The sequence below is a fragment of the Ammospiza nelsoni genome, chromosome 22 (genome assembly GCF_027579445.1).
Source record: "Ammospiza nelsoni isolate bAmmNel1 chromosome 22, bAmmNel1.pri, whole genome shotgun sequence".
Classification (NCBI taxonomy): domain Eukaryota; kingdom Metazoa; phylum Chordata; class Aves; order Passeriformes; family Passerellidae; genus Ammospiza; species Ammospiza nelsoni.
The window spans coordinates 5803649-5822231 of NC_080654.1; the positions used below are offsets into that span (position 1 = coordinate 5803649).

Sequence of the window (18583 nt, forward strand, 5' to 3'; positions counted from 1 at the left end):
GAAACATTGATTTCAGATGATGAGCAATAGCTCTTACACTGCTCTTATGGAAAAGGCAATGAGAGCTGGGAAACCTTTAAGTCACCCTGAGCCTAGGGACAAACTCCTGCTGGCTTCAGTGTTTCTGAGTAGGGTGGGGAGTTCAGGTGGCCATGAAAATCCATTTTTAGTCTTTTCCATCTTGACTGAGCTCTCAACAAGTTTTGGAATCACAGAATACCAGACTGATTTGGGTTGGAGTGGCCTCAAAGCCCATCCCACGCCCTGCTATGGGCAGGGACACCTTCCACTATCCCAGGTTGCTCCAGCCTGGCCCTGGCCTTGGACACTCCTGGGGATGGGGCAGCCACCGCTTCTCTGGGGTACAAATTGTAACATCAAGGAGTTTAAAGTGAGGCTTTTCCCCCATGGATAGTGGATGGATGGCTGGAAAACATCCCTCATGCAACATTTCCCTGAGCCTGTCCTTCCTTGCAGGTGGAGAGCGATTACTGCCTGCTGCTGGCCCTGCCCTGCGGCCGGGACCAGGAGGACGTGGTCAGTCAGACCGAGTCGCTCAAGGCCGCCTTCATCAGCTACCTGCAGGCCAAGCAGGCTGCAGGCATCATCAACGTCCCCAACCCCGGCTCCAACCAGGTATGGGCATGGCACAGACCCTGCAGTGCCACAGGGACACCAAACCAGGCCCTAATGACATGGGCACAGAGCCCTGCAGTGCCACAGGGACACCAAACCAGTCCCTTATGGCACAGGCAGCTCAGGCTTCTGCTGGGTCTGCCTGGGGTTATTGGCCCACATTTCCATCACCCATCAAAGACATGGATGGGATCCTTAAATTATGGATGGGATCCATAAATTTTTGATATATAATCATTGATGGAATTGATGAAAGCAACCCCAAAGCTAAAAAAAACCCAAATCTGTGTTTGGTGTGTTCCCAGTTCATCATCTTGGGCTGAAAAGCATTTCCCAAATACATTTCTCAGCTCTTCTATCTCTGAAGTAGAGTCCTGGTTTATTCCCCATATCCTGATTTTTCCAGGACAGCTGGTGTTTTCTTGCAGAATGCATTTGGTGCCATGGAGGGTTTATTCCAGTGTGTTGCTGCACTGATTGCAGTTTAACCTGTGTGTAATTTAATTCTGGGTATAAGGAGCCCAGAATGAGCCCAGCACTCAGAGCAACCACTGAAATTATAATTAATGGGAATTTTTCTGCCTTTCCCAACCAAATCAGCCTGTGGTGTAGAAAACTCCCCACTGGGAAACAAAACCCATGGCTGCTCTCTTATACACAATTTAGGATGCTTTAAGCACCCAGAACTCACTGAAATGTCTCATTTTTAAACCTCTGTGGGCGTGGGTTGTCTCTGATTTCTGGTTTTTCCCTCCCTGCAGCCTGCCTACGTTCTGCAGATCTTCCCACCCTGCGAGTTCTCGGAAAGCCACCTGTCCCGCCTGGCCCCCGACCTCCTCGCCAGCATCTCCAACATCTCTCCTCACCTGATGATTGTCATCGCGTCGGTATGAGCTGTTTACCAGTTACTGACTTTTTATTCTTTTAATTTTAATTTTTTTTTAATTTTTCCAAGGCCCTGCAGCAAAAAAAAAAACAAAAAACAACTACAACGACAAAAAAAAAAAAGCCCACAAAAAAAAAAAAAAACACACAAAAAATTAATTTTAAAATAAAACTAATTCAAAAGAAGGAGAGAAGGTTATGAAACAAGAAATATGCTGCCAGAAACCAGCCTCCTGCCCGACCGGCCTCGATCAAACCTTGGATGTTTACATGTTGCTTTAGTTTATGGACAACTGATGCACTCAGCAGGTGGACTGGGCTTGGGTTCCCATGCCTCCTTTTTGGGGAAAAAAACACACAAAAAAGAAAAAAAAAAGAAAAAAAAAAAAAGAGAAAAGGATGGCTTATTTTTTTTAACAAAAAAAAAAGGAAAAAAATAAAAAAGAACCTGAACTGCCTTTGCACTAAATTAGTGACTCGGACTTTGCACAGTTGGAGACGCTGTGACGTTCTGGATGTCTTGACACACATTGACCGCGCCGTGGACGTTCCGCAGGGACTCTGCTGAGATTTGTGGGTCAAGGAGCATTTCACAGTCATTTTTTATTTTATTGGTTGTTTCGTTGGGGTTTTTGTTGGTTTTTTTTTTTTTCCTTCTTTTGGGGTTTGTTTATTTTTTTGGGGGGGGGTTATTTTTTTCCGGATGTGAACCTTCCTCTTCCTCCACCTGCCCCTGCTGCAGCCGTCTTCTCTTCATCTGGGATGTACAGTTTACACTGAAAAACAAGAGAATACAAAACAAACAACAAAACAAAAGGGAGAGCTTTTTTCCTTCCTGGTGGGATATGCAGAACTCAGTGGGTGTGTGTATATATAAATATATATATAATATATATAAATATATATAATACTGACTTTAAAAAAAAAATCAAATCCCCACAACATACATTTTTTTTTAATCTGTGCCAAAAATGTGTTTTCAGAGAAAAAAAATCTTATTTTCATACTCAGACTTTGTATTGTCACTCATTTGTAAGTGCGCTTCATTTAAACATCCCCTCGTCTCATCAGCTGTGGAAGTGTTATACACTTGTACAAAGACTCTGCCCTGGCCCCCCTCGCTTCCCCTAACACTTAATTAATTTATGGAACTTGGTTTGGTTTTTTTTTTTTTTGGTTTTTTTTTTTGTTTTGTTTTGTTTTTTTGTTTATTTTTGTTTTTTTTTTTTTTTTTTTTTTTCTCAGCGCAGTTTTGTTTTGTGTGTCCATTGGATTACGAACTTTATTAAAAAATACAAAACACGTCGGCGCCCCGACCTCGTCCCTCGGCGTGGGGAGGGGGAGCAGGGAAGGGGAGTTTGGGGCTGCCAGGGAGGGGTCACCCCCTCTCCCTCAAAAAAAAAACAGGAAAAAAAGATCATTTCACACCAAATCCTCTGGATTTTCCCTCCTGTCTCGTTATTACTTGTGAAAACTGTAATCTCAGGGTTTGACCCCACTTTTAATCTCACCACGCACCAACTCCTCACTGAAAATTATCCCTGGATTACTGATATTCATCATACTTGGAAATGTAAGAGCCAGACTTGGTGTTTTTCACTGCTTTTCCACCCAAATCCCTGCCAGGTGCAAGTGGGAAGCCTAATCAAGCCTGGTGTAAATGGGTTAAAATCATGCAGGTGTGGTAAAAAAGGAGGTTTAGGGCAGAATGTGGGGAGTGGCCTCCAAACCCAGGGGAAACCCTACCCCTGCACCCCAGGCTGAGGGTGGGGGGTGGACCAGAGCCTGTTTTGGGGTAAAACCAGGACAGAAAGGGAAAAAGGGCTGCAGGTGCCCCAGGGTGGAGCTGGGTGTGGGGAGCCAGGCCAGGACACCCCACAGCGACCCCCAAGTCCCACTGGGAGGGTCAGGGTGGGAGGAGAGAGGTGGGACTGATGGACAGACCCCGGACATGGATGGGGCTTGGACAGACGGACACAAGGATTACTGGGGAAGGGGAAAGGGTCCGACCCTGCTGGTGTCTGAGTGGTGCCTTTGAGGTAAAAAGGGGCAGTTTTGGGGTGTTGTGCAAGGGCTGGGGGGGGGCTGGAGGGCACTGCCTGTGTGTCCCACCAGGTGTGAACTGTCCGTGTGTCCGGGTGTCCGTGCACTGTCCATCCACCCAGCTGGGTCTGGACCTGCCCGTCCTTCCTGGCCCATCCCCTTCAGCCACCCATCCCATGGATCTGTCAGATGGACAGAACAGGGAGTGTCCAGCCGGACACACGGACATTGGACATCTAGATGGACACACAGGCTTGGACCGACAGACAGATGGATGGACGGACATACAAATGGACAAATGTGTTTCCTTCTAGACATTTGGACAGACACCTGTCCAGCCAGACACATTCCTCCTCTACCCATGGGCATAAATGCCCCAAAAATGCCCTTTTCACCCCAAAGGCCCCTCTCCAAAAAGCAGCCATTTCACACCCCCGCCCCGCCCCCCTCACACCCCCCTCACACCCCTGCCCCGCCCCCCCAGCCCCGTGTCCGTCTGTCCGGGCCCATCCCTGTGTCCATCTCCAGGCTCCGAGCATGGGGAGGCTCCGGCCCATCCCAACCCCGAACCCACGGACCCGGGAACGGGGTGGGGGCGGGGCGGGGGCGGGGCGGGGGTGTGAGGGGGGCGGGGCGGGGGTGTGAAAGGGCTGCTTTTGGAGAGGGGACTTTGGGGTGAAAAGGGCATTTTTGGGGCATTTATGCTCGTGGGTGGAGGGGGAAGGTGTCTGGCTGGACAGGTGTCTGTCCATCTGTCCGGTTGCATGTACAATGTCCAACCGGACATGCAATGTCCAACTGTCCAGCTGCACACACAGTGTCCGTGTGTCCGGCTGGACGTACAGTGTCCAGATGGACGGACTGATGGACACACCCATGGCCGTGGGGATGGATGGACATGGAGCTGGACAGTAAACGGGAGCACATTCACCTAGGAATGGGGATGGTGGAGCTGTCAGATGGACAGAACAGGGGAATGTCCAGCTGGACAGATGGACATTGTACATACAGCTGGACAGTTGGACATTGTACGTCCAGTTGGACAGATCGAGAGTGAACATCCAGTTGGACAGATGGACGTTGTATACGTCCAGCTGGACATTAAACATCCAGTTGGACGGACACCTTCCCCCCTCCACCCACGAGCATAAATGCCCCAAAAATGCCCTTTTCACCCCAAAGTCCCCTCTCCAAAAGCAGCCCTTTCACACCCCCGCCCCGCCCCCCTCACACCCCCGCCCCGCCCCCGCCCCGCCCCCACCCCGTTCCCGGGTCCGTGGGTTCGGGGTCGGGATCGGCCGGAGCCTCCCCATGCTCGGAGCCTGGAGATGGACACAGGGATGGGCCCGGACAGACGGACACGGGCTGTGGGGGCGGGGCAGGGGTGTGAGGGGGGTGTGAGGGGGGCGGGGCGGGGGTGTGAAATGGCTGCTTTTTGGAGAGGGGCCTTTGGGGTGAAAAGGGCATTTTTGGGGCATTTATGCCCATGGTTGGAGGGGGAAGGTGTCTGTCCAACTGGATGTACAGTGTCCAGACGGACACACAATGTCTATCTGTCCACCTGGATATACAATGTCCAAGTGTCCAACTGGACGGACAATGTCCAAGTGTCCATCTGCATGTATATGTGCACCCATTCAGCTGGACACACAATGTCCGTGTGTCCGGATGGCTGTACAGTGTCCAGATGGGCAGACAGATGGACGGACAGCTGGACACACGCATGGCTGTGGAGATGGATGGGCATGGAGCTGGACAGACCAACAGGAGCAACTTGAGCTGGGAATGGGGATGGTGGAGCTGTCAGAAGAGGGGAGTGTCCAGCTGGACAGATGGACATTGTACGTCCAGTTGGACAATATACGTCCAGTTGGATACACGGACAGTGTACATCCAAGTTGGACAGTTGGACATTGTACATCCAGTTGGACACACGGACATTGTACGTCCATCTGGACAGTTGGCCAGACACCTGCTGAACCAGACACCTTCCCACCCACGAGCATAAATGCCCCAAAAATGCCCTTTTCACCCCAAAGTCCCCTCTCCAAAAGCAGCCCTTTCACACCCCTGCCCCGCCCCCCTCACACCCCCGCCCCGCCCCCGCCCCGCCCCCACCCCGTTCCCGGGTCCGTGGGTTCGGGGTCGGGATCGGCCGGAGCCTCCCCATGCTCGGAGCCTGGAGATGGACACAGGGATGGGCCCGGACAGACGGACACGGGGCTGGGGGGGCGGGGCAGGGGTGTGAGGGGGGTGTGAGGGGGCGGGGCGGGGGTGTGAAATGGCTGCTTTTTGGAGAGGGGCCTTTGGGGTGAAAAGGGCATTTTTGGGGCATTTATGCCCATGGGTGGAATGTGTCTGGCTGGACAGGTGTCTGTCTGTACAACGTCCATGTGTCCAGCTGGATGTACAATTGTCTGACTGGACTCGCAGTGGTCCCTCTGTCTGGCTGTGAATGTAGCCAGCCATGTGTCCATCCACAGAGGTGTCCGTGTGTCCAGCTGGACATGTCCCTGTCTGTGTCTGCCTGTCAATCCATCCCTGTGTCCATCTGTCAGTCTGTCCCTCTGTCCAGCTACTTCCAGTGAAGGTCCAACACCAGCAGCCCTGTCCATGTGTCCGGCTGGACAGCCCAGCCTGTCCTGGATCCTCCAAACCCCCCTGTCTGGGGAGCAGGGATGAGAACAGATGGACACATGGACACAGGTGAGCACATGGATGGACAGACACATGTCCAGGTGTCCAACTGGATGTGAAACTGTCTGGCCTGAAGGTGTCCGTGTGTCTCTGCCACTGTCCCACCATCCACGGAGCTTTCCAGGTGTCCAGCTGGCCCTGCAGCCATCTCTGTGTCCGTCTGTCCCAGCCCCTGTCATTGTGTCCGTGTGTCTCTCCCTTCCCTCCCTGCCCTGGGGACCTGGGGGCCCTGAGGGGACAGAGCAGGGGGGAGTGTCCAGCTGGACACACGGACAGGGGCAGCTCCATGTGGGGGCCCTGGTGGGTGGGCCCAGCTGAGCCCCAGCCCCTGGGCGGGGCAGGACAGGCTCCCACCCCCACCTCCATCAGCAGCACCTTTTTCCTTCCTTTTACCCCCAAACAGGGGCAGCTCCCCTGCCTCCACACCCCTCCCTCAGTGGGGTTCAGCATGGGACAGTCTTTTGGGGCTTTACCCCAAAAATCCCCATCTGCTGCTCTGGGTGGGGTTGAAAACCTTAAACCACGGTTTTCATCCTTTATCATCTCATCTATCCCTGCTATCCCTCCACATCACACTCTCAGCAGGGACTGGAGTGTTCCAGTGTCCCCCACGGCACCCAAAACATCCCCTGAGGGGGAGAGAAGCCACAGCCCCCTCCCCGAGCACCAACCCTTACAAAATACTGCATTTTATTCCATCTCTTTCCTTCCAGAAATACACTTTTTACACCATTTCCGAGCTGTCTCTTAAATAAAGGCAGGGCGGGGGCGGGGTCACTCGGGGGCGGGGGGCGGCCCCTCGGGGGCCGGGGCGGCGGCCGGGGGCGGCTCGGGGCCGTCGCGGGGCCGGAACAGGAGCTCCCCGGCGGGGATGACCTGCTCTGCCGGCCAGCCCGCGGCGCCGTACGGCTGGTAGAAGTCGGGCTCCGCCTGGAACATGACGAGCGCCTGGGCCGTGTGGATGCGCACGTGCTGCGCCAGGCTGCTGGCGTCCAGGAACTTCTCCCCGCAGGAATCGCAGGCGTAAAGGATCTGCGTGTTGGGGTCTGCAGGGAGAGAGAGAGAGAGAAACACACACACCGAAATGGGCCAGGCTCGGGGGTGGTGGGATGGTGTAGGAAATAGATTTGTAGAAAATTCTACATTCAAATTCTACAGGATGGGAGCTGCCAGCCCGTGCCGGTATTCCCGGAGGTGCTGGGGTGATGGGATAGGAGGAGCCAGCCCCAAACTACCGGTGGTGATGGGATAGGAGGAGCCAGCCCAATATTCCCGGTATTCCCGGAGGTGCTGGGGTGTGGGATGGGAGGAGCCAGCCCGGTCAGTATTCCCGGTATTCCCAGTCTCACCTGCCTCCTGCACCTGCTTCACCGCTTTGGTGATCTCAGCTTTAAGTGCTTCAGTCTCGTCCGCTGTCACTGCAGCTGCCACGGGCACCACTGTGGGAACAGAGGGGGACAGGGACATTAGTGGGGACAGGGACATTGTGGGGCCCAGCTGGGCAGGAATTCCCCCCCAGCCATGGATCCTGCCCAGTGCTGAGGCTGGGAGTGGCTCCAGTGGGATTTGAGGCTGCCCAGACTCGGGTACTGCACCCTTGGATAAATCTCCAGCACCTTTGGGGGCTCCAGGACCTCCAAGCTGCACCCCATGGAAAAGCCATAAACTGCCCCCCTACAACTGAATCTCCCTTTTAGGAGACTCTTGGGCTCCTCAAATTCCACCTCACGGACAAACCTCCCTTTCAGACGGCTCTAAGGCACCCAAGGTGCTCCCCAGGGTTAAGCTTCCCCTCCGCAAGGGCTCCAGGGATCCCCTAGGATGCCCCTCACAGAAAAATCTCATTTTCAGAGGGTCTCTTGGAACCCCAAGCTCATCCCTGGAGATCCAGCCCCCTTTTAGTCCTGGGATGCCCAAGCTACATCCCATGGACAAGTTTCCCTTTTAGGGTGGCTCCTGGGACCTCGAAGTTGCATCTTCATAAATCAACCCCATCTTTGTGACAGTTCCAGGCCTCTCCAACTGCTCCCCACAGGTAAGTTTTCCTTCTGGGGTGGCTCATGGAACACCCAAGCTCCTCTCAGGGATAAAATCTCCCTTTTGAGATGGCATCTGGGACCTCCAAGCTGCACCTTCGTTTCAGGACACCTCCAAGACCCCCAAGCTGCATTCCCAAGGGTAAATTTCCCTTTTGGGATGCCTCCTGACTCCCCTAAGCTGAACCCCCATAAATGAATCTCCCTGTGGGGACAACTCTGGGACCAGCCAGCTGCTCCCTATGGATAAGGTTCCATTTCAGGACAACGCCAGGACCTCCCAGCTGCTCCCCACCTCTGACCTTCCCTTCTCTTTGGGAACCCCACAGGGCCCCAAGCTCACCTGTGAGCTGCGTGACAGCGGTGGCAGCCAGCGCCTCGGTGGCCAATGTCACCATGTCATCGGACGCCACCGTGACGATGTTGACCTCGTCGCCCTCCTCGGGCTCCAGGATTTTGATGCCAGCCTTGCCCTGGTGCACAGTCTTGACGTGGGAGCGCAGGTTGTCCACGCGGTTGAAGCCACGGCCGCACTTGTCACACAGGAAGGGCTTCTCCCCTGGGAGGGCACAGGGAATAGGGTGGATAAGGGGGATGTCTGGGGTGGTGCAGGGCTCTGGGAGGTACCCACCCACCTGTGTGGATGATGATGTGCTTGGACAGGTCGCCCACGTTGACAAAGGCTTTGTTGCAGACGGTGCATTTGTGGGGCCGGATGTTGTCGTGGTGACGGATGTGGTTGGCCAGTTGGCTCGACTGGACGAACCTTGGGGAATGAGACCACGGTCACCACAACCCTGGTGTCACCCTGGCACCTCCACCCTCCCTCCAGAGCATGGCACCTGGCTGGGAACAGCCAGTGGAGGTGCCCCCTGATACTCCACCAGCACCAAAGTGGGGGAACACTGGAATATCTGAAGGGAATCCTCACCTCTTCCCACAGCGCTCGCACACGTAGGGCTTCTCCCCGGTGTGCTGGCGCACGTGGGCGATGAGGGAGCTCGCCTGGGTGAAGGCTTTGCCGCAGATCAAGCACTGGCACGGCTTCTCTCCTGGGGAAGCACAGGAGGAGGAGGTGGGTGGGGAGCACGAGGGGCAGGAGGGGCAGGAAAACCCCCGGGGGCAGGAGGGGTCCGTACCGGTGTGGATGCGGACGTGGCGCTGCAGAGCACCGGGATCGGCGAACTGGCGCTGGCAGTGCACGCACACGTACGGCTTCTCCCCGCTGTGGATCCGCAGGTGCCGCTTCAGGTTACCTGGGAGCAGGGCAGGATGAAGGACACCGGATCCTCCTCCCCCTTCTCCTCCTCCCCAGAGCCCCAGAAGCTCCCTCGGGAAAGGCTGGTGCTCTTCAGGGAGCAGGGACTGCGCAGGGATCAAGGGAAGTTGGCTGCGCCCTGCCTGGGATCGGGCAGTAACACTGAAGTGGAGATAGCCAGGACAAGCACTCAGTGTTTGAGGGGATCAAAAGACTCCACTGGGATCATCCCAACCCTCTGGCTCTGCAGCAGGCTGAGAGAGGATGGGAGGAGACATCCCCATCTCCCTTCCAGGGTGTGGCTCCATGGGGAAAACCAGGAATTCATGCAGCACAACCATGGCACCCTAAAGCCAGGATGAAATTCTTCCTCTGGCTCTGATCCAGCCCTGGAACACTCCCTGCTCCCCACAGACCATCCAAGTCCCATCACTCGGCTCCTCAGCCCCCCTCCCCTGTGTTACCTGACGTGGTGAACTGCTTCCCGCACTCCCGGCACTTCAGGGGCCCATCTGCGATGTGAATCTTCAGGTGAGCCTTCAAATTCCCCACCTGGGGATGGAGAGCGGGATGGAGAGAGCCTCAAACCACCTCATCTCCCTTTGGAGCAACCCAAATCCCCGTGGATCCCTTCTGGAGTGGCCTCTAGGCCTCCAAGCTTCACCCCATGGATAAATCACTCCTTCCAAGCTCCAAGACCCCCAAACTGCATCCCATGGATAATCCACCCTTTCAGGACTGCTCTGGGACCCCCAGCTACACTTCATGGATACACCACCATCCCAGGACCACTCTGGGACCCCCAAACTGCAATCCATGGATAATCCACCCTTTCAGGACTGTTCTGGGACCCCCAAACTGCAGCCCATGGATAATCCACTCTTTTGGGACTGCTCTGGGATGCCCAATGGACGGCCTTGCTGCATTCCCTGCACTCATGGATACACCACCATCCCAGGACAGCTCTGGGACCTCTAAACTGCATCCCACGGATAATCCACCCTTTCAGGACTCCTCTGGGACCCCCAAATACACCTCATGGACACACCACCATCCCAGGACAGCTTTGGGAACCCCAAACTGCATCCCATGGACAATCCACCCTTTCAGGACTGCTCTGGGACCCCCAGCTATGCCTCATGGATACATCACCATCCCAGGACCACTCCGGGAAAGGTGGTGTATCCATTCCAAACTGCATCCCATGGATAATTCACCCTTTCATGACTGCTCTGGGAGCCCCAACTACACCTCATGGACACACCACCATTCCAGGACCACTCTGGGAGCCCCAAACTGCATCTCATGGACAATCCACCCTTTCAGGACTGCTCTGGCACCCCCAAACTGTATCCCATGCATAATCCACCCTTTTGGGACTGCTCTGGGATGCCCAATGGACGGCCTTGCTGCATTCCCTACACTCATGGATACACCACCATCCCAGGACCATTCTGGGAGCCCTGAACTGCCTCCCATAGACAAATCTCCCTTTCCAGGACCCCACTGGCCCGGCTTCCCCGCTCCCCAGCACACCTGGTTGAACTTCTTGTCGCAGTGGGGACACTTGTGCTCCTTGTCGGTGTCGTGGGTCTCCAGGTGGCGCATCTTGGAGGTGGGGTCGGAGAAGGAGCGCCCGCAGTAGTCGCACTGGTAGGGCTTCTCGCCGCTGTGCACCAGCTGGTGCCGCTTCAGGTTGCCCGAGGTGGTGAAGAGCTTGCCGCAGTCCTCGCAGCGGTAGCGCGCCTCGCCCGTGTGCCGCTTCTTGTGCAGGTTCAGCAGGCTGATGAGCCGGTAGCTCTTCCCGCACTCCTCGCAGCCGTAAGGCTTCAGCGGGCTGGGGTGAGGGGGGAATGTCAGAATGTCACCCCCTCACACCCAGCACTGGGGTCTCACTACCCCCAGTCTGAGTGTCAGCCTCAGCCAGACACAGGAGTCACGGAATGCCTGAGTTGGGAGGGACCTCCAAGCTCATCTTGTTCCACTAGACCCCACCGGCCACTAGAGCAGGTTGTTCCAAGACCCATCCAACCCTGAACACTTACAGGGACGGGAGTCCATGAAACAACACAAATTTGGACAATGCTGTCACAGGATGGGATTCTGATGGTGTCTGTGCAGGGCCAGGAGTTGGACTCGATCCCTGTGGATCCCTTCCAACTCAGGACCATGACAGAGGAAAAAGACAAATCTCCTCCCAGATACCCCAACACACCAATGGATTTCCAAAGGATTCAACCATTCCCAGCAAACCTCACATTTTTCAGGCGTCTTTCCCTGGCTCCACCCATACCTGTGTGTCTTCTCGTGGGCCTTGCAGGCAGCTGGGTCAGAGAAGGCCTTGTTGCACTCCCTGCACGAGAAGGGTTTCTCTCCGGTGTGGATCCGGATGTGCCGCTTGAAGTTCCCGGTGTGGGTGAACTCCTTCCCGCAGTCCTAGGGATGGAGGGACAGGCACTGTCACCCCGCTGTCCCCAAGGCACCCGGTGGCACCCAGAGCTCTGCCCAGGAGCCCGGCCGGCCTCACCTCACACTTGTGTGTGACGGAGCCGTAGGCCTTGGACTCGGTGCGGTCGCTGTAGGTGCCGGAGCGCAGCAGGCGCGGCTCCCCCGAGTTCTCCTGCCCCGAATCCGTGCTGCCCGACTCGTTATCCTCAGCATTTTCCCCATTCTCCAGCTGGGGAGGCTCCTCCTTGGGCATTTTACCCTCATCTTCCTCCTCCACTATCATCTCCCCATCTTCCTCCTTCCTTTCCAGCTTCATCTCTGCAGGATGGTAGAAAATGGGGGTGTTCAAATTTGGGAGTGGCAGCAGAGGCACAAATCCACCTGTATTTCCTAACTTAAGGAGACTGGGATTAGGTGTCATCTGTCTCCAGAGAAATCACAGAAACATCTGAGTTGGAAGGGAAGTGAAAGCTCATCCACCATCACCTTTGCCTGGAATCACTTTGAATTTGCAGGTGATTAGCCCTAAATTCCCAAAGCCTGTGCAGGCAGAGGAGAATTTCCCAAATCTCCTCACTATGCTCCAAAACAACTGCTCCTAGAGGATCCATGCCTCACAAAACTCACACTCACACAATGAATTCCACAGATAAGGAGGGCTCCAGCCCTGCCCAGCTTTGTCCCAGCCTCGCTCACCTGCCAGGCTCTCGCTGCCCACGGCGCTCTCTGATGGCTGCCTGGGAACGTCGGCCTTGGGATCCTCGTGGATGGCAGCACCCGTCCCTGCGAGCGCTGCAGTGTCAGGGCAGGGAGTGCTGGGGGTGACAGCAGGAGCCAGGCTGTCACCCCTGGCTGGCTCACCTTCCTGGCCAGCTGGCTGCTCCGCAGGCACCTCGGGCTGTGCCGCGGCCTCCGGCTTCTCCTCCTTGCCCTGGCTGTCGGGAGCAGCTGCTTTGGCTTTGTCAGGCTCCCCCAGAGCTTCTGCCACCACCAATGTCTTGCCATCAGCTGGGACCTTGTCAGCTTCTGTGAAAGAACAGGAGAAGCCATCCAGCTGCTGCTGCCAGCAGGATTCCCAAATCCCACAAAATTCACAGAAGCAGCAATTTTTCAACTGCTGGTGCTGCCCAAGAGGATCAAACCCCATCCAGGTGCACCAGGTGCACGTGGGGACTGGGTTTGCAAGGTGGCCAAGGAGCATAAGTGGATAAATTTTGGCCTGCATGAAGCACGAGTAGGTAAATCTTGTGAGGAGAAGCCAGGAGGGTACATACCAGTCTCGGGAGGCTGCTGGGGATTTTCTGGGGGCACAGACAGAGATTTGAGTGCGTTGCAAGCACTGACAATCTCCTGCATCTGCAGGAAACCTGCCACGGCCAGCACATCCTCCACGTTGTCAGGGCTCAGGCTCAGCTTAGCTGTGTACATGAACTCCAGAACGTGGCCCAGGCCTGCAGGAGAGATCACACAACCAGAAATGAGCCCTCACCTCCTCACTCCTCATTCTGAAACACTCAAAACAACAAGCTGAAGAGCCTCCCTCAAAGCCTGAGCACAGAATTGTGCTGTTTACAGAGCTGGGAGGTTATTGGTGATGATTAGGATGAATAGTAGGTAAGTGAAAAATTTTGTAATGTAAGGGTCTGAGGCCATATATCATGTTGTGAATTGTAGGATGGACCGTGATACAAATAGTGCAATGGGGAAGAAGGTAAGAGAGTAGAAGTCCATTTTTAGGTTGATGGGGATTTTGAAGCTTATGATGAACTTTCATTCCCAGGAGGAGGTGAGGCTTTCTGTTCCAGAGTGGATGTAAATTGTTATTGGGATTAGGCTGATTAAAAAGGAAGTTCTGACTGTGTTTATGATTGTGCTGGGGGTGTTTTTGAGGTTGTTGGATAGAAGAGAGAATAGGATGGGGGTGGAGAGGGTTACTAGGGTTAAGAGTAGAAAAACAAAAGCCCCAGGCCTACCTGCAGCATTGCTGATGTCCAGGTGCACCACGTCCTTCTGGTCCACGAAGAGCATGCGGAAATAATCGCTGCAGGCGGCCAGCACGGCCTTGTGCGCCTTGAAGTCGATGCCGTCCACCACGAAGGTGCAGTCACAGAGCAGCCCCAGCTGTCTCTGCTGGTTCAGCTGCTCCAGCACCTGCTGGCTGTGCTGAGGGAAATCCATGGCTGTGGGAGGGAGAAAACACCACAGGGGTAGGGGTGAGTGGTGTGGTAAAATCACTGAAGGAGTTGTGGAGGAGGAGAGATCACAAAACAGAACCTCACTACACAAAAAGGTGAATTTCAGCTCCTCTCCTGGCTAAATCCAGCCCCAAACCCTCTCCTAGAACAGCCACAACTCCAACACAGGGCTAGAAGGAGTTGATGGAACAGCCACGATGGTTTTAGCAACCATGACACAGCTGTTGCTCCTCAGCTGGTCCAAGCAGCAAGCAGGAGCCTTGTCACCTCTGCAGACACAAGTGCCATTGTCTCTCCTCTCTGTCACAGCTCCTGCCAAGGCCACAGCACGGGAGTGTCCATCCAAACCTTCCAGCTCCTGCTCTTCCAGCTGCTCATGTCACGATTCTGAGGAATTTTTATATTTTATTATGTGTCTGAAGGGAGTTCTCCACGCCTGGAGCACAGCTCTGCCTAAGGAATGCTGCAAATTGCTTGAAAAATGGCAAAACCCCAATTTTCCAGCAGGTCCTTGTCAGCAAAGTGCCACACTGTGGATTTTCTCCTGAGATGCATCCGTGGGGTGAATGAAGAGCTTTCACTTGGCTTTGTCTTCCACCAATTATTCCGGTGCTGAAGGGATTGTTTCAAGGGATTGGCAAGCAGGGGGGAGAAAGGAAACAGGGACTATCCAGTTATTGTTCATGCAGGAAGTCCCCAAAGCTCTGGACGCTGCAGCAGGAAGGTCACGGCTGGGGAAACACTCCTGGATTCCATGCTCGGTGTCTCTGAAAGTTTCCAGCCCATGGAAGTTGTTTTTCCACTTCATCACCTCTTAAATCAGGAGTTTCCAGTCAGGAAGAAGGGAGAGGTTTGGATCCACAACATCCACAGGCACTTCCAGCTCCTGTTCCCTCCAGCAATCAGTGGTCAGAGGGAGCCTCCTCCTGTCAGCTGAGGCTGCCAGCAACACTCAGGGAAGGATCTTCCTCCCAGGGGCTCACCCAGCTTCCACTTCATTCCCTTCCAGTGGGGATGAGAGGCCAGGACCTCTCTGACAGCATTGGATCACACACAGAGAGAGGAAGTTCCACTCCATTTTGTCATCGCACTGAATTCCCTGCCCTGGCTTTCCCCCAGCCTGTCCCAAAATACATCCCAGAAAAAAACAGTACTTGGGTCAGGATACCGCACAGCACGGCCCAGTGTGGTTGCAAAGCTCTGGAGAAAAAGGAAAGCATTTTCCCTGCAGGGTAAACAAGGCTGAGTTCTGTGCTCACAGACCTGAGGAATCCTGACAGCTCCATGAACTGAAAGGGTATTTTGGGGAATTTGTGGGAGGCACTTTGCATCTGAACGATGATTTTTAATGTTCCAGGATTGGGCTTGTCTCAGCTTTGTTCCCCCAGCTTTGAGAAGGAAGTAAAAATCCAGGAAACTCAACTCTTCCCAAAAAAACCTTCCAATTTTCTGTGGTCTCCCCTGTAATGCTCTCTGTACCCACACCCAGCAGCCAATGTCACCTTTACCCACTAAAACCCCTCACTCTGAGGTTTAACAATCCCAAACACCTGGACCCAAGCCCCAGGAGTGTGCCCAAGCTCACCCCTGTGCTGCAGGGAGCAGAGATACCCAGAGGATCGAGGGCCAGAGGGTTGAGTCTCTCCTCCAGAGATTTCCCCTTTCCAGGTGTTCAGGTCAGTCTCTACACAGCCATCCTGGGAAAAATGAGATAGAAAACCTCAATTTTAAACCTCCAGTGCTGGGTGCTGAAGGTGCAAAACCCCTGATGCAGGACTGGGCAACCTCTGATTTCCCCTCAGGGGAGAGAATTCCCCTCCTGACCTCTCCCCGACGAGGCTGTTGAGTCTCTCATTATCCAATTAATCATGCACAAGTTCATTATGAGCCCACCCACGCCCTCCACACAGATAAATCCAGCAGCTGCAGTCCCAGGGAGCTTCCCACGCCAGCTCTGCTAAGCACTCTCACTAATTAGCACCATTACCTCTCCCCTCCCCTGCCATGTGAACACCTACCTATTAAAAACCCCCAAACCTCCCTGACTTGGAAAAAAACAGAGAGTTAAACAGTGCCTTTGCAGGCTGTCAGCAGCCAGCCATCCTTGCTGGGAGGATGAAAGGGAAGAGGGGTTGGTTTGTTTCCTACCCACCGGCGTCTCCCGCCTCGTGCGTCAGCTCGGGGAACAGCGCGGCCCCAACCCTCGCTGCCTCTGCCCACAGGGCTCTGTCCTCATTTCCAGCAACGGATCCTGCAATGGTTTTCGTGAAAAAAGTCAAGTCTGGAGCTGATCTGAGCACAGCAGCTCTGTATCATAACAATGATTCAGATCATGGAGCAGGGAAGGGCTGCAGAGCTTGTGGTTGGAAGAGGAAGGCGAGCTGTGAGAGGGGAAATGATCACGAAGGGGAAAAACTGAGAAGGACACAAGGAGAGGGACATCCTGAACCCCCTACAGGGAAGATATCCTGAGGATGCCTTGGTTATTTGGATTTAAGTCTTATGGATGTGCTGGTGCTGCTCTGGACACCAAGACATCACCTGAGCCTGAGATCTGCCCTGAAACCCCTCCTGTATCTGCAGTGCCCACGAATGACCAGCCCTTGTCTCCTTGGGGAAAAACACCCTTTGGAATGCTGGCTGAGCGCTGGAATCTCGGGAGAAGACTCTGATGCAGAAACAAAACTCAGGAAACGCGGCTGCTCCAGGAAATGTGTCACCCGTGCCGGCCCGCAGAGGGCACGGACAGCCAGGAGGGGCTGTCACCACGCCAGAACGGGGAAAAATCCCGTTTTCCTTGCGGGTTCCCCGTCCCTGAGGGGCAGGGATGTGGCTGGCGCTGGCTCGGGGCTATGACCTCCATTCCCAACATCGCGAGGATCTCTGGGTGGCCCGAGGGGACGATGATGCCCCAAGGCCGGGGGACACATGGCCTGGCCCCGAGTCACCTCATGGCTGGGGAGGGACACAGCGGACAGGGACACCCCGGGCAGGGGGTGCGGCCAGGAGCCTCTCGGTGCCCTCACGACAACCACGTGTCCCTGCTCCCCTCACGACATTCAGAAGCCCAAATCCCCTCACGACAGCCCCCGCTGCCCCTCACGACAGCCACCAACCCCCATTCCCCTCATGACAACCAGGAGCCCCCGCTCCCCTCGCAGCAGCCAACAAGCCCTGCGGTATCCGACAGCCAGTCCCTCGTTTCTACCGCGACAAGTCCCCGTTCGCCCGACGGCGACCGGCAGCGCCCCGGTTCCCAGGGCCCCCAGCAGGACCGCCCCACCCCGCAGCCTGCTCTCAAAGAACCGGGGCCGCGCACCGGGGTGACCCCCAAAGCGGCTCCGTTACCCCACAGGCAGCGAGCCAGGCCGCAGCCCCTTCCCTTCCCAGCGCCCGTGTCCTACTCAGCCCTCTCCCCAGCCCCTCCAGCGCTCTCCCGGGGCCCCCGTGCCGCACCTGCCATGCCGGGCCCGGCGGGGCCTCACCCGCGGCCCGCGGCCCTCACCGTGACACCGAGCAGACAAAGGGCGCCGCCATCTTGGCGCCGGGCGGAAGCGGCGTCGCCCCGGCCCGCCCAACGGCACTGCGCATGCGCGGCGGGGCACGGTCACCTTCCCGCCCCTTCCCGCCGCAGAGGCGCCGCCATGACAGAGGGGGGCGGTGCTGAGTGGCCCTGAGGGGCTATGAGGGGCTGAGGGGAGCCATAAGGGGCCAAGGGAGGCCAAGTGCAGCTGTGAGGCTCGAAGGTCCCGGTGCCAGCGCCACTGCTGTGTTCTTCGCTACCCGTGTTGTCTGCCATAACATCACCCCTGCTTAAACGCCCCTGAGGTGGTGAATCTGCCGCTGTCCCACCCACTGACCACCCACGCCATGAAGGAATTCTCTGTAAATCTAACATAAACCTTCCTTGCCATAACTTGATGCTGTTCCTCTTTCCTGTCACTTGTTCTCTTGGCTTCATCAGAGAAGGTTCCCTGTGGTTGGAAATAATACAACTTTCCTAACTAGTTTTTAATTGGTTGTTTTAATTAATTGTGAGCAGCACCCACTTTTGGCCAGTACTAGTTAAGTTTCTACACAGACTTTTGTTAGTGAGATCATTATTCACCAAAACCTTAAGTTTGTTAAAACTAACCCTGACAAGCTTCAATAAAGCCAAAAGTATTCAAAGACTGGGTGTCTGGGATCTTAAATTTATGGTCCTTCAAGGACATTTGAGGAACCAGAAAATGCAGTGGACATTAAGGCTTGAAAAGCTGGAGAAGATGATAAAAGGACTATAGAAATCAATAACTAATAGAGGACAGCATACAAATTAATAAGAGAATTATGTGACCTAGAACCAATGAACATTAATTTATTTGTTTGCTTAAAATGTATAAATA

General features: G+C 55.0%; 2 protein-coding genes across 5 annotated transcripts in view; one reads left to right on the forward strand and one right to left on the reverse strand.

Annotated features, from left to right (window-relative positions):
• The window catches only part of SPEN (spen family transcriptional repressor), a 65260-nt gene extending 63263 nt beyond the window's left edge, over window positions 1–1997 (forward strand). For all 3 annotated transcript variants that reach the window (XM_059487692.1, XM_059487693.1, XM_059487694.1), the window contains exons 14-15: window positions 478–636; window positions 1398–1997. In XM_059487692.1, the coding sequence (XP_059343675.1) occupies window positions 478–636; window positions 1398–1529 (291 nt within the window). In that variant the 3' untranslated portion in view covers window positions 1530–1997. The remainder of the gene's footprint in view (window positions 1–477; window positions 637–1397) is intronic.
• Window positions 1998–6950: 4953 nt separating this feature from the next.
• ZBTB17 (zinc finger and BTB domain containing 17) lies at window positions 6951–17760 on the reverse strand. Of its 2 annotated transcripts, none has more exons than XM_059487474.1 (16): window positions 17655–17760; window positions 16351–16449; window positions 15784–15895; window positions 13977–14183; window positions 13278–13454; window positions 12865–13029; window positions 12083–12321; window positions 11849–11991; window positions 11092–11392; window positions 10020–10107; window positions 9437–9553; window positions 9229–9349; window positions 8933–9063; window positions 8641–8856; window positions 7611–7700; window positions 6951–7307 (listed from the first exon to the last, which is right to left on the reverse strand). In XM_059487474.1, exons 4-16 carry the CDS (start codon window positions 14179–14181, stop codon window positions 7036–7038), a joined length of 2265 nt encoding a protein of 754 aa, XP_059343457.1. In that variant the 5' UTR covers window positions 14182–14183; window positions 15784–15895; window positions 16351–16449; window positions 17655–17760; the 3' UTR covers window positions 6951–7035. The 2 variants fall into 2 exon arrangements, with proteins under 2 accessions (XP_059343457.1, XP_059343456.1); XM_059487473.1 differs by having other exon boundaries at window positions 12700–13029.
• Window positions 17761–18583: the final 823 nt, after the last annotated feature.